At 50.6% G+C, this 13,743-nt stretch overlaps 5 protein-coding genes across 5 annotated transcripts; 1 reads left to right on the forward strand and 4 right to left on the reverse strand.

Annotated features, from left to right (window-relative positions):
• Window positions 1–428: 428 nt before the first annotated feature.
• On the reverse strand, window positions 429–3,313 carry K460DRAFT_272733 (DUF1212-domain-containing protein; the record flags this gene model as incomplete). The annotated part of the gene is made up of 3 exons (XM_040927824.1): window positions 429–759; window positions 818–2,041; window positions 2,121–3,313. The coding sequence occupies 3 exons, from the start codon at window positions 3,311–3,313 to the stop codon at window positions 429–431; spliced, it is 2,748 nt and encodes a 915-aa protein (XP_040792820.1).
• A 1,814-nt stretch (window positions 3,314–5,127) lies between these two features.
• K460DRAFT_301094 (FAD/NAD(P)-binding domain-containing protein) lies at window positions 5,128–7,005 on the forward strand. The gene is made up of 4 exons (XM_040929857.1): window positions 5,128–5,523; window positions 5,574–6,128; window positions 6,178–6,497; window positions 6,547–7,005. The coding sequence occupies exons 1-4, from the start codon at window positions 5,506–5,508 to the stop codon at window positions 6,917–6,919; spliced, it is 1,266 nt and encodes a 421-aa protein (XP_040792821.1). The 5' UTR covers window positions 5,128–5,505; the 3' UTR covers window positions 6,920–7,005.
• Window positions 7,006–7,321: 316 nt separating this feature from the next.
• On the reverse strand, window positions 7,322–8,179 carry K460DRAFT_269872 (uncharacterized protein; the record flags this gene model as incomplete). The annotated part of the gene is made up of 1 exon (XM_040927608.1): window positions 7,322–8,179. A coding segment is annotated over one exon (858 nt), but the record flags the coding sequence as incomplete, so codon positions are not given.
• Window positions 8,180–9,375: 1,196 nt separating this feature from the next.
• K460DRAFT_273193 (glycoside hydrolase family 28 protein) lies at window positions 9,376–10,764 on the reverse strand (the record flags this gene model as incomplete). Its single annotated transcript, XM_040927858.1, has 3 exons — window positions 9,376–10,049; window positions 10,112–10,457; window positions 10,507–10,764. The coding sequence occupies 3 exons, from the start codon at window positions 10,762–10,764 to the stop codon at window positions 9,376–9,378; spliced, it is 1,278 nt and encodes a 425-aa protein (XP_040792823.1).
• Window positions 10,765–11,219: 455 nt separating this feature from the next.
• Window positions 11,220–12,014, reverse strand: K460DRAFT_400333 (uncharacterized protein; the record flags this gene model as incomplete). Its single annotated transcript, XM_040936318.1, has 2 exons — window positions 11,220–11,282; window positions 11,334–12,014. 2 exons carry the CDS (start codon window positions 12,012–12,014, stop codon window positions 11,220–11,222), a joined length of 744 nt encoding a protein of 247 aa, XP_040792824.1.
• Between the last annotated feature and the right edge of the window lie 1,729 nt (window positions 12,015–13,743).

Below are 13,743 nucleotides of genomic sequence, written 5' to 3' on the forward strand. Positions count from 1 at the left end.
CACTTTGAAGTCACGCGTGTTTGTAGGAACTAACGACTAAGAGAATAACGCATGTGCGCTGTTTGATTGATTGTTTGCTTGTTGAGGCTTTTAACCTCTCCGATAACTATTAATACATTATGCAACACCATGAATCTAATCTAATGCTGCCTGTTCGTAGCTTCTCTGAAGCAAGGTTTCCCAAGAATGTGCGCCCTGTGCAGATGCCATGAATTGAAACGCCGCTGATGCAGATCTAATGCTACGCTTCAGAAAAAAGACAAAAAGGAAAATGCGATACGATGCTGTGCTGTGTTGTGCTGTGTGACGCTGTAAATGATAGTGTTCCTCTCCTTCCACAAAATTGAAAACTGTAAGCGATAGTAAATGGGGGTGACCAAAAAAATGTTGAAACGACTAGAAATCCCCTGAAGGTTTTCAAGGACAGGTTAGAAGCTGAATAGGCCAGACCTCTTCTTTCCAAGCGGGTACACAATGAGTGCAGCCAAGAAAAGACCGACCGTAATACCAATGGCGATCTGGACGACTGAGAAACCCACGTCCAGCGCAATGGAGTTGACAGAACTGCTACTCCCCACGTCTGCGGGGTTAATGGTTGTAGCGTTCCCGGTGCTATTACGAACGATCTGATCGGCCGATGTAAGACCGGATACGAGTGAGCCTTGAACGCTGAGACCAGATGGGACTTGGACGAAGATGGCGGGCAACATGGCGGCGGCGGCGAGACCATAGCCGACTTTACGGGTGTGGGTTACATACCTGAGATTTGGGTTAGTAAGACTGTAGGTTTACAAGTTATGTGACAGGAGCAACTTACTCGCTCATTGAGCTGGCCCGCGAGACAGGTCGGCTGGTTGGCGTAGGGTCGTACTCGGATCGCTCCAGCTTGGGCGCCGCACGATGCGGCCCATGGCGGTTTCGCCTATACATCTTGCGGACCTTGACCAGGCGTGGGCGGAGCGTGTTCTCCCAAATATCAAGACTCTTGTTCTCAATGTGGCGACCAAAACGCGCATGGGCATTGGCCGCAATGCCGATTGCCAGGGCGCCGAGCGTATTGCTGACCTGCGCGTTGCTCTTGAAGTACTTGGAGCTGTGGAAGTTGACGACCCAGCCGATGAAAGCAATTACCGTCATCGAGGGCATTTGCTTGTACTTGGCCTGGTTAACAATCATGAGACATATCGCAAACGCCGGAACGAAGAGGTAGTAGAAGTTGGTCGACATTGGTTCCATGCAGGAAGTTCTCGAGGTGGCGTTGTGGTCCATCATGCCGTATAGAACGGTGCCGATGGTGATACCGAAGCCGAGAAAGAACGAGTAGATGATGGCGTATACCATGCGGACAGATCCTGCAACGATGTGCTTACTCTGAAGCTCAAGCGATGCGCATAGAACCATGAACCCGGGTAGGATCAACGCGATACTGGACTGGGACATGGCGCTGAAGCAGAAGATTTCCTTGCCGTCACGACCCCTGATGGAGCCAAGAGCGCGGGCGGCGAAGCTTGTGATGATCGAGGCACCGATTTCGAATACATTGCTGATGAGGTCGTTTCCAGGAGCAACAATGAGCTGTAGCCATCCAATGATACAGCCGAGGAGGAAGCAGAATGGCAAGTCGATAAAGCGGGCTTGGAACGCAAAGGGACCGACAGTCGCAGATGCTAAACCGTATACGAAGACCCTGAGCCACGCTTGGAATTTGTCCTTGCGGCCAATGATAGCTTCGAGACGAGGTGTGGCTTCGTCGACACCGATACGGTCGTGCACGACTTCTTTGTAAATCTCGTGAACATCACGAAGCTTGCCCAGATCGACGCCCTGGCTGGTTCGTACAAGCTTAACTTCGCTAGTATGGACTGAAGAATCGTCAAAGGCGATGATCATACAGCCTGGCATGTATAAGAATTGTGCTTCGATCTCCAGAACGCGAGCCGACATGTTGAGATACTCTTCCAGTCGATGCGTGGGAGCACCGTACATCATCAAGGCCTTGCAGAGCTTGCGGAGGTAGTTCTGGCGTGCCAAAGTGCCGGCACTATAGATATAAGTCAGAAAGTGCCAACGATAAAGCCTACGGGGGTAGGATTAGGTGCTTCAAAGGATGTTCGACTTACAGATGTATCTTGATTTTAATCTCATGATCACGACGTTTTCCCGGCTTCCTGAACGGCAGTACGGAGTCATCCGAACGCGATCGCTTGCCCATTCCTGGTCGAGTCTTCTTATACTGCTCATCAAACTCATGGCCGAGCTCCTTCTGAGCAGGAGTAACAAAGCTATGCGTAGAAGACCCGACCAACTGAGAGATGGATGCTGTCGAAGTGTTGTTGTGATGACGAGCGAACCAAGAACGGCCACCACGGGGTGTCGAATACCCCGAGACAGGGGGCGATGGGTTCGGTGAGTTGGCGGCCGTTGAGGCTCCGCTGAATGTGCCAGCACTTAGGTTCCGACCATGGCCGATATTCCCTGACATTGGGCCTTGATTCGCGTTCTGAACCTGGAGGAGGGTGCCTAATACTCCTGTCCGGTATTTAGAGGGGCGTTGAACATGCTCATCTTCGAACTCGGCAGCATCCGGTGTTACCTGGCCGGACCTGAGTGATGCGTCTATGTGGAAAAAATCCTCGTTGTTGATCGCCGGGCCAGCCGCGCGAATGGAGTGTTGACGTAGAAGCATGGAGGCGCGCTTCATGAACTGTGGATCTTCGTCCTCCTCTGGCGTTTCGAGACCCTTCTCGTAACCTCGAGCCAGATTTCGCAACTCAACTGGGGGCGTGCTTAACATTTCTTGAGAATTGCGACGAGATCCTGGGGCGGAGAAAGTGCCGATAGATTTCGATAGCTTGGTCGCGCGGTGCTGGGCTGCAAGACCTGACCTCTGCTTGGCTTCAGCACCCAGCGAAGGTCCCTCAGAGGCCTCATCCGCGAACGGGTTTGGCTCGTCGTTGAGAAAAAACTGTGGCGGAGTCCGGGGACTTTTCCGGATTGCTGGTCGAGGCTTCTGTACCTCTTTTGGAGGAGCGATGGGTTCCTGTGAATCGTGGGCATGTTCATCTCCAAGCGCAAGCCGTAACGACTCCCGCATCTTCTGGAGGTCGTCATGTGACACGTCTGACCGTTGAAGTGGCGTGTTATGGCCAGCCGAGCCTGTGTCTTCATCGGGTGAGTGTGTTGAGAAAGGGCGGACAGCTGATGAACCTTCTGCGGTGAAGCCAACACGCTTCCGTCCTGGAGCGGAGGACATGTTGTCGTCTGGGTCGACCTGGGACTGGGATGAGGCCCCAGGATCCTGGAAGGGGTTCATGACTGATATTGTAAATGCCAGGTGACTAGCAAATACGCTGGGGTTGGAAAGCTACCCTTAGGGCGACCAGGCAAAGAGCCTTGCTTGCCAACGAAGAGCTCTGGAACGTCAATGCTCTCCTTGGCTTGAGAAATTGAACCTCGCACGTGGGGGTATCGTGAGACTATGCGGCTAGTAGTCTCGACAAGATTTGATGTTTGGGACCGGTTACTGCACCTAGCGGCAGATCTCCTAAGGGCAGGGTAGATGCAATGGGCATCAATCAACTTTGTTCGGGTATGAGTGGGATTTTTTTGGGCGCGGTGGTTAGGTAATTTGAGAAAAAGGGGTGATAAGCTGGGTTGTTGTTGAGAAATACAGGAGCGAGTGAAAACCAAAGTGGTATAAATCTGGCGTATAGGCGTGATGACGAAATTCGCAATGGCAGGATGAAAGACAACTTGGCTGCGTGGGTTTGATAAGAGTCGCACTAGTGCGGTTGTGCCGCACGCGCTGTCAAAAGGCGAGCAGACTGGCCAAAGACGGTGTTAAAGAGTGTAGTGGTGCGAAGAGGCCCAGTTTTTGTCCCGGAACGGTAGTGGCCAGAAGGGTCGATATGGTGTTCGTAAGCCTAACAAAGACAAGGTGGAGCCGATGTTGCAGACAACATGGAACTTGAGAAGGCCAAATGCACAACTGACACCGAGAATGGGAGCCAGAATTTAGGTACTGGGAAGGTGCAGCGGGAGCGGCTGGTGGCGCCGAAAATATTTTAGAGGCTTCGCGAACACCGGGATGGACGGATGCTTGCCATGCAGAAGATAAGAAAGGCGTGTACGCAGCGCAGCGGCAGCGAAAAAAGTTTTCAGGAGCTGTCAGGAGCTTCCAAGAGCTGTTCAAGGCCGCATTTGGGCGAAGGCGCCCACGCCTGCACATGGACCACAAGACTATGCCATGGAATCAACAACGTCGACGCGTCTCTTGACTGACGACACACTACGGAGACGAGAGACGGTACTGGCGAGGATTTGCAGTTGGCCATTCCAGGCGCGGAAGCGGACGCACAAGAAAAGTGGACATGTCGCGCAAGAGCCTTGGGTTATTCTGGTTGAGGCAATCCGAGATAACAGACAGTGGGTATATATGGGTCATCCAAGCCCCTCGCTGCGTGGGTACCAATAATACTCGGAGTCGGCATGGTTGAGCAGCGTCTAATGGCCAGATCGAGAAGCATCAGCGCGATATCACTGTCGCAGTATGCTGCCGGCAAGGGGGAGCGATAGGTAGAGGTAGAGTACCATCGCATATTGCTGCTGCTTCGTCGTGGTGGTTGAGATGGTGGCGGTAAGAGGCTGAAAACCCTGGCCTGGTCAAAAAAGCTTGTTTCGCTACGCGTCGACAAACGGGCCCTGCGCATCCCAACAGTTGCAGCACGAGTCGACGCTGTTTCGGTGTCGCCATCGCCCGTTCGCCCGCCAGGGAGTGGGATGGATGCGCATGGATAGCACTCCTGATGACGTCTGGCAAGCTATGGGGCATTCCTGTGACGGGCGCAATGACAGTGACGCGTCTTGTTAGTGAGTCGTGAATTGCATTACTTGTGTCGACAATTAGCTCATAAACATTAAGAGCGCATGATATGATTTGATATGATATGATATGATCAGATCGGTAGATGATCTCTATTGGAGGATGGCGATGATGCAGGAGAATCTCTGGGCAACGCTCCTCCAAGGGCGCTCACCTTTCCAACAGATTCGCCATATCACATGCCTCGGCTGCGCGCGGATAACGCGACTCGCCTCCTGCAAAACGCGACCGCCCACCTACGTCATACACTTGCTCACCACCACCAAAAAAGTCCACAGCACCAGCGCTGCTTTCCTAGTGCTTTCCTAGTCCTCGTATTCACGTTGGTCCTTCATCTCGATCTGATGACTAACGTCAATTTACTAATGCAGTCACGTGAAGTGCTGCGACAGCCCTAAGCCGGTCCTCTGTACCGGCCGATACCATGTGGGGCAATCCCGAGCTTCGTTTCCCCGCATTGCTACACACAGCGGCTTGGAGAAGCAGTCCCACCCCCAGAAGGGGAACCAGTAGCCCCACCCCGTCATGGCACATTTGAACGATGCTGTCCTCGGACTGAATGAGTTGACGTTGACCAAGCACAAACCTTGCAATACTCACCCAAGTAGTACAGGACCCGAACCATGCCCAATTTGAAACATGTACGTACATCGTGACTAGACAGATTGACCACAAGGCTGACCCAAGGCAGGTTGTTATTGCCGGCGCTGGCCCCTCTGGCCTTTTGCTAGGCATCCTGCTTGCACGTAACTTGGGCATCAAAATCACTATCCTCGATGCTGACACCAAGATCAATGGCAACCCCCGCGCTGCTCATTATGCGCCCTCGGCCGTCTATGATTTTCACCGCGCTGGCATCATCGAGGATGTGCGCAAGGAAGGCATGTCGCCCAAGGGCGTCTGCTGGCGGTTGCAAGATACCACCTTCCTAGCGGGCATGGGTCGGGAGCCAGAACAGACCGAGTATTCCATGGTAGTGCTACCTCTGGATCGCCTGGGACCATTGCTTGTAAGGCACTTGGAGAGCTACCCCAATACCGAGATACTGTGGGGTCACAAGCTCGTGGGTGTAGACCAAGATGCAAGTGGAGCGACAGCCATTGTTGAAACATCAAGTGGGGAGTCAAAGAGGATCACGGGCGATTACCTAGTCGGCGCAGATGGCGCGTCAAGTGGTGTACGAACCGCCTTGTTTGGGAAAGAGTACCCAGGCGAGACGTTGACCAAGCAAATCGTGGCTACAAATGTGCGTCTACTCAACTCTACATCAGGAGTCGTTATTGACGCGGTGTTAGGTCTACCTCCCCTTCGACGAACGACATGGCTACTGGGACTCCAACTTCATCGTCCACCCCACTGACTGGTACATGGCTGCAAAAATCACAAACGATGGCCTATGGCGAGTCACGTATGGCGACGATGATAACCTCTCCCGCGAAGAACTTATCAAGCGACAGCCCCTTCGCTACGAGCAGATTCTTCCCGGGAACCCAAAGCCAGATGAGTACAAGCTGGTCAGCATGAGCCCGTACAAGCTCCAGCAACGCTGCGCACCAAGCTTCAGAGTCGGGAAGATTATACTAGTAGCTGATGCTGCCCATCTCTGCAACCCATTGTAACACTCCCCGCTGAGCCCGATGATTTCTAGCACTAACAACCCACAGCGGCGGCATGGGACTTACAGGCGGTTTCGCCGACGTCGGTTCCCTCTACGATTGCTTCCTCGGCATCCACCAAGACGAGCTCGACGAAGACATCCTCGACAAGTACAGCGAGGAGCGCATCAAAATCTGGCGCGACATGATCGATCCCATGTCCAGAGAAAACTTTCACCGCCTCTGGGATCCTGCGCACGAAGAGAAGCGCAAGGAATTCTTCAAGATGTGTGACAAGGCCAACGACGATCCCGTTTGGGGCAAGTCGGTGGCAGAGTCGATACATGCGGTGCGCCATGATTTTACCCAGTACTTTAAGAGTAAGCAAAATGGGGCCAAGACGAATGGCAGCGCGACGAATGGTACTGCGGTAGCAGCGTAGGTGTCGTGTGTGCAATGTATATTTTTAGATTAGACAATGCGCGAAGAGTTCTAGTGTACACTCTCATCCAATTCTTTAATTCGCTTACTCTCAGACTCCCAAGAATCCGCAAAGGGAAGTGGATCATAATCTAACACCACTGTATGGGCTAAATTAGTTTTAGGTGAGATACAATGAAACAGTCGGAGAAGAAGGGCTTAGAGGAGGCGAGACACATTTACTTTAGCGGTATGGCTCGGACACGTCGACAAAGAAGAAGCCTAGATCCTGAAATATTGCGCCGCTGATCTTGCATAGCCTCATAGTTGATGCACCCACTTCGTTTCCGCCCAGCAGCACAAAAGGCTCATCAATCACCCTCGTCCTCCTCTGTCATTACTGGATCATTCCTAAGCCTCCAGTTCAGTCCATACTCTTCAAAGCACTATACAAGTCAGAGCCACTCAGATACAATGTAGCAAGCAAGCGACGTACCTTTTCCAACTTGTCCTCGAAGCCTGCAGCAGTGAACTGGGCGTTGTCTGGGGTGATCTCGTACCGATACGGCGCTTCCGGAACGACCGAGAAGGTGCTGGCGTTGCTATTCTTGACTGCAGATGAAAGGTACGGGGGATTCATAACAATCTTGATGAGATAACCGGCATCCTTGAGGCGGTGAAGGAGAGGGAACAGGACGCGTAGCACACGGCGGAATTGACGCTTAACTTGTGGTAGGGTTTTGTCACCGGTTTCAATGAAAATGTACATGGCGGTGCCTGGACTGAGCTTGAACAGGTTTTCGAGGCGCTCAAACATGGTTTCGCGAGTCTTGAGGTCGCGTTCGGTGACTAAGAGTCCTATCCTTTTGATCGTTGTAGCCAAGTCGAGTCCAAACTCGACGAGGTACTGCTCGAATACCGTACCGAGCAGCTCGTGGTGACCGCGGAAGTCGAAGCGGGATCCTAGTCTACCCAGACTCACGACCATATCCTTGTGCATACCTTTGCCTGTATACGCGGGTTCGAAGCAGTGCTGGAGTGGCGATGTACCGTTGGCAACAGTGGTCTCATGGTTCTCGCCGTGGAAGAAAGTAGCGTTGTGATCGCTAATGATACTCTCACAGATGATGTCTCGAAGTTCTTGCGGCAGCTTTGCGTGCATCTTCTCACAGAGCGGTCGACACTCTCGCCTGGCCTGCGCCGCGACCTGGTCTTTGAACTTTTTCTTCGCTGCCCGCAGTTCCAGGCCCGCCTTGCGCAGCTCCCGCTTTTGTTTGATTGCTTGCTTCTTGGAATCTGCGTCCTGCACTCCTGCTGAAAGCTCTCCGGCTTTGGCAGTGAACTTCTTCTTGAGCTTGGTGATGCGCCGCGACGTCCTAGACTGGTCAGCTGTGTTAAATCGTAAGGATGGTCAAACTTACCGCCGAGCTTCTTCCCGCCAGCGCTCGCTGCTGCCTGCAAAGCTAAACTGTGCGACGATATCGCGAGTATCGGAGTTGTCCATGTTGATGTTCATTGTCAAATGCCGCATAGATGAATGCGTGTGGTGGATGGCCGACCGAGATTGTTGCCAGACCAGTAGTTACGATTGTGATTATGAGCTGCGGTGAAGCAGTCGGGAAGGTGCAAACAGCCCTAAGGAAATCGCAGTTGTCGTGTTCACGTGAACTCACGTACAGATCTGGATTTGGACGTCTTACATATTCGTGAATCCTCTTTCACGTGGAAGACTCATTGAACGGCGTGCAATCTAATGCAGAGTCAAATTTCAACCTTGTCGTTTCCAAGCGAGTCCACGCGTTGTCAAGAGTCACGCTGCTACAAATCGAATTCCGCGAGAGGTAGCAGAATCACCATCGTTACCTAGAAAGGAGTGAAACGGAAGCGCGCTAAGCTAATAGGAAAGCGGCGCGCTGGGGACTCGCACCCCAGCTCGGGTACTACCTGGGCACCCGGGCACATGATCTTGATGTTTACGATGCTCATATCAGTTTGGTCTTCTCGGATCCTACCTGCAACACGACTGCCGACATGGATATAGTCGATGAGCATCTCGAGCTCTTGCGAAGCAGCACTCATAGGCAAGTCCTGTTCGGCTTCGGCCTGTCAAATGTATCTAAGTAGTAACAACGCAACAGCGCTCTTCGTCGCGTCGCACGACTTACGCAAGCTCTCACCGTCTCTCAGAAGAATCAAGATGTCTCGGGCTATCATCTGCTCAGTATCGAAGTCGAGCTCGACATCGCTGAGCTCGAAGCAGACAACGGCATCGCGAAGCTAGCGCAGACCTCTTAGGTACCTGCAGGAAGACTGGCGAGCAAAGTCGATAATCGATAGCAATGGGTGGGCAGTACGAATGTAAATTTTAACTGAAAACATGTAGCAAGATACGAGTTGGTGGATACTCATAAGACTTCGCGTTTCCTAAGAACTACTCTAACTCCCTGGAGCACTTGTTGACTTGCAGTCTTCAAAGTCTCAGCACCCACCCGTCGCACTTCCGCCCACACAAACCGGCCCTGTACAATTCCAACCCTGATTGCCCAATACATTCCCACATAGATAGTTCGGTACTACCGTTCCATTTGTATACTTCAAGTCGACCTTACTCAACTTGATATCTGTACACGGCGCCACAGCACTACACTGCAGGCTCACGACTCGTCGATCCTTCGTAGTTCCTTTCATTCCATCGATGACGATGTCGCGAACCTGAAACTGGCTGTTGGTGCAATTCCCTACCCCCGGCGCACCGTTAAATCGCGTGCATTGCGAGATGGAAAATGCAGCGCCGCGCATCCCCTTCGTCGTCAAATTCTTCATTAGCATATTCTCCGCGTATCCGAGTCCGCCGCCTCCTCCATTTGGCGGAAAGCCGACTCGATCATCTGTCCACGTCTTCACGTAAAAGGCGTGCAGGGTGTCTTCAAAGTAGATATTTTCCGCGCGAATATTTTCGATAGTCTCGAATGCGTCGTTGTACTGTCCGATAGAGCCTATGGCTATGCCGAGGCCGTGGTAGAAGTGCGAATCCAAAAGGGTGATGTTGGTACTATTTGCTTTGCAAGAGAAAGAGTCGTCGCCGTTATAGACTGTCCAATTGCGGAAGAGAAGGTCAGAGGAGAAGAACGTGTCGGCCCCATCGGTGTTCGCTAAGAAAGAGATGGTTAGGTCGTCTCCACGCAAAACGAAGTGGAAACGTGAAAGTACTCACAACTCGACACCCGATTCCCAGTGTTGTTTACGAAAATATCTTCCCACACACTGTTATGGCTATGAATGATCGACATGGTCCACATCTGACTCCGCAGGAAGTTCAATCCCTTGACAACAGAGTTCGTAAGCCCATTGAACGTAATCTGATGCGGCCGTCCCGGGTAATTTGATGTATTGGGTTGTTTCTTAATCCATTCGTACCAGTAGTCTCCATTTCCATTGAATGTGCCCACGCCGTGGCCATCGATACGCACGTTGTTGCCACCGAGGATAAATGCGGTGGATTGGTTCTGGTAGCCGACCGGGAGAGAAGCATTTAGCCAGTATAGAATGTCTGTGCTCCACTGCGAGAACGGTTAGCGACTAACATTGAACGAAACAGGCTCAAGGTACCAGAAGCTGTCCTTGAATATCGATTTCGACATCTTCCAGGCCGCTGATGTTCAATGCGGAGTTCACGTAGTATGTCTTTGGCTCGAATATGATCTTGCCATGTTTACGACATTCCTTGAAGGCTGTTAGAATTGCTGGCGCATCGTCTGTTTTGTTAGTTCCGCTGGCTTTGATGGTGCACGTTTTTCGTTTTGCCGTCGGGTTTCCGTGTGCTGGTGTTACGCTCAATGCGAGCAAAAGTGCGGCGAAGAGCTTCATGCTAGTTGAGGTGGAGAGACAACAATCCCAATGAGCTACATTAAAAAGCCATCATGTCCTGAAGGAATTTGGTATTACATATAGGAATGCGACTATTGCCAACAATCCAGTAGCACTGCCGACAAATCGGCTTCTCTGCTATTCCTGGCCCTCTCCGCTAGATAGCGGGTAATATCCCAGCCTCAGAGTTGAGCATAAGGAAGCAGCGCGAGAAAGTAGAGATGCACGGATGTCTATACCCCACATTGCGCTTGATGTTGCACGAATCGGGTGTTTTCCACCAGTTTCTCCAAGCGACGATCGTGTAGATCATGAAAGGAACGCCGGAGTGCATTAACCCGAGAAAACCGGGTACAACCGAGGTAGGTGAATTCTGGATAGTAGGCAATGGCTTCTGATATTACCCCAACACCCCTCTGTACGACTCCAACCCTGAGAGAAGAACGGAAGCCATTTCAGAGGCTGGAATTACTCTCGTCATTCTCGGCGCTCTTGTTGTTGAAAGCCTCTTCGGACAGCTGTGTCAATTAGTCTATCATATCTTTGGGACACTGTTCGTGAAGGCATACCTTTTCGATTTTCTCCAGAAATTTCGACGCAGGTATGTGTAGGTCACCCATCGTGAAGCCCTTCCAGAACTTCACATCCACAGAGTGCCCGGCGATTTCGAGCGAGCGCAGCTTGTACATGAAGGCAAAGAGCAACTTCTGGACCTTGATGATATAGTCTCGAGACGAAGTGTCGTCATTGACGCGAAAATCGAGCCATGTGTAGTAAATTTCGGACCAATTGGGCTTTTCCATGATGAAAGTCATGCTGACCTTCTTCTTGCACTTGAGGAGACTGCTCACAAGGTACTTTACATCAGACTCGAGCCATCGCTCTGAGATGTCTGTGTGCATGATCATCGTGACATTCTTGAGGTGCTCAAAAGGAACGACATCAACATCCCACCGATCTCTCGTGAACAGCATTAGTACGGAAGTTGAAGGAAGAGTTAAGACGAAATTCGTTTCGCGGTACCAAGCCTCGACTAACTCCATCTTAAGGTGTAGGCCGACAAAGTTCTCATTCCAGACGTGTTGATTTCCTAGGAGATCGTGCTTCGAGCCCGGGGCATGATGGAAGTAGTTCCCAGAAAGCTTGCTTGTTTTAGGGTCCACTATCGTCTTCGGAGCTGTGACTGTCGGCTGCTCAAGTATGTACCCATACACTATATCGCGTATCTCTCGAGGAAAAAGCTCGCGCATCATGTCGCATAGGTGTCGGCACGAAACTTCGGCGTACATATCCATGGTGAACTCCACGTCTTTCTCGAAGCCATCAAGCAGCTGCTTAATTTGTTTTTCACATTCCTGCCGATTAGACAGTTGACCCCAGAGCCTTTGACGTTCGCTCTTGGAGCGGTCGTAGAATAAAGTAGAGAGATTCCATCGTATTCTGCACCTGTCTCGTTCAATCTCGGCGTGTAGCTTTCGAAGCCGTGGAAGGAATTTGAGCGACCTACGAGTCAAAACATGTTAGCAACGGAAGTGAAATGGGAATCGCGGATGACTTGCTCGAGAGCCAAGTTGCGGTAGCGCTCAACATCTACAACCGATGGCATCTTGCGAACTGCGCGCTGCTATAAGAAGTTGTTGACCGTAGTGAGAGGATCGTATAGCTGACGGTGAGAAGCAATGTCAGTAAAGGCAACGCGCTAAGTCTTAGCCCACGCACGTGGTACTTTCGAGAGGTGAAGTGAAAGTACAGCGTTAACCTATTAAGCGGTATCGTACTCGCAGCCATGGGGCCCTTCCTCCCGACCACCGTATATTAGACAAAAGACCACGACCCGGCTCTCAGATGTTACACAATTCGACACGCAAGAGCGACACTATGGAGGTGACGTCGAATGGAGCGGCTTTACCACCGAGCTATAAAAATTGGTACAGATAGAGAGCGCAGGATAGTAGGTATGAATGAAATAAGGTCTAGACTACTTTCTAACGGGATTCCTCGGCTTTGTGAAGAAGTTGAATGTTGCAACCGAGAAGTTCTGCAAAGTGTCTGAGGGGCAAGTCCAATCCGATCGACACGACATTCGCGATTTCAAATCAGGTCGCTATTGAGGGCATCTGTGTGAAGTTGGTACTGTTCATTTTGATCAGTTCGAATTCCCTCTGTCTACTCTTGCAATGCCAATATTGCGGTTCTAAGGGAGACGCACCGCATTCGACAGCCTAGCAAAGTACACTGGATCTATCAACTCTCGTAGCTCTTATACCAGTCTAGCACTTTTCTCCTTAAGCTGATTGCTTCTCGCACCCAAGATTATATCTGGATATTGCAATTATACATCTTGTTAAGAATGCACAGTGCTTTCGGATATAAACTTCCCTACATGAATATGTACGACAATCACATCAAAGTACTTCACAGAACCAGCGATAGCTCAAGTATGGCCTAGGCGCTATGGAAATCCTCTTCTGCATCGCTGTCCTTGCGATGCGTGTTCCACGAGTCAATGCCGTAACGCGCTAAGCTCAGTTGGCCACGCTAATGAAAGCCCGAGCACGTGGCTTCGCGCCAGATCTCTCTAGGCCTCGATTGCGGGAGACGTTAAGCACCACCCCAATAGTAAGTATTTACTACCCTTCTAAAGCTTGCTTACTATTAGTCCTACGCTATTACTACGCTATTAAAATACTAGTAATTTTAGTAGCAAATTAATAGACTAAAAGTATTTAGAAATTTTAACTAAGCTAACTATTATATTAGATAATACTAAGTAATAGATAATCTGCTTTAGTAGTATTATTATATTTTAACGCCTGCGCAATTAAATTAACTACTACTACTACTACTATTACGCCTATTGCGATTACAATTACTGCAATTTATTATAATATATTATAATTAATTAATTATAATTAATTGCAATATATCGCGGTAATTGTAATTATAATAGGCATAATAGTAGTAGTAATAGTAGTAGTT

This window comes from Cucurbitaria berberidis (genome assembly GCF_010015615.1).
Source record: "Cucurbitaria berberidis CBS 394.84 unplaced genomic scaffold K460scaffold_1, whole genome shotgun sequence".
NCBI classification, from domain to species: domain Eukaryota; kingdom Fungi; phylum Ascomycota; class Dothideomycetes; order Pleosporales; family Cucurbitariaceae; genus Cucurbitaria; species Cucurbitaria berberidis.

Coding starts and splice junctions, on each gene's coding strand:
- K460DRAFT_301094 (XM_040929857.1), top strand. Junction 6,129..6,177: donor AGCAAATCGTGGCTACAAAT/GTGCGTCTACTC, acceptor ACGCGGTGTTAG/GTCTACCTCCCCTTCGACGA. Junction 6,498..6,546: donor GCCCATCTCTGCAACCCATT/GTAACACTCCCC, acceptor AACAACCCACAG/CGGCGGCATGGGACTTACAG.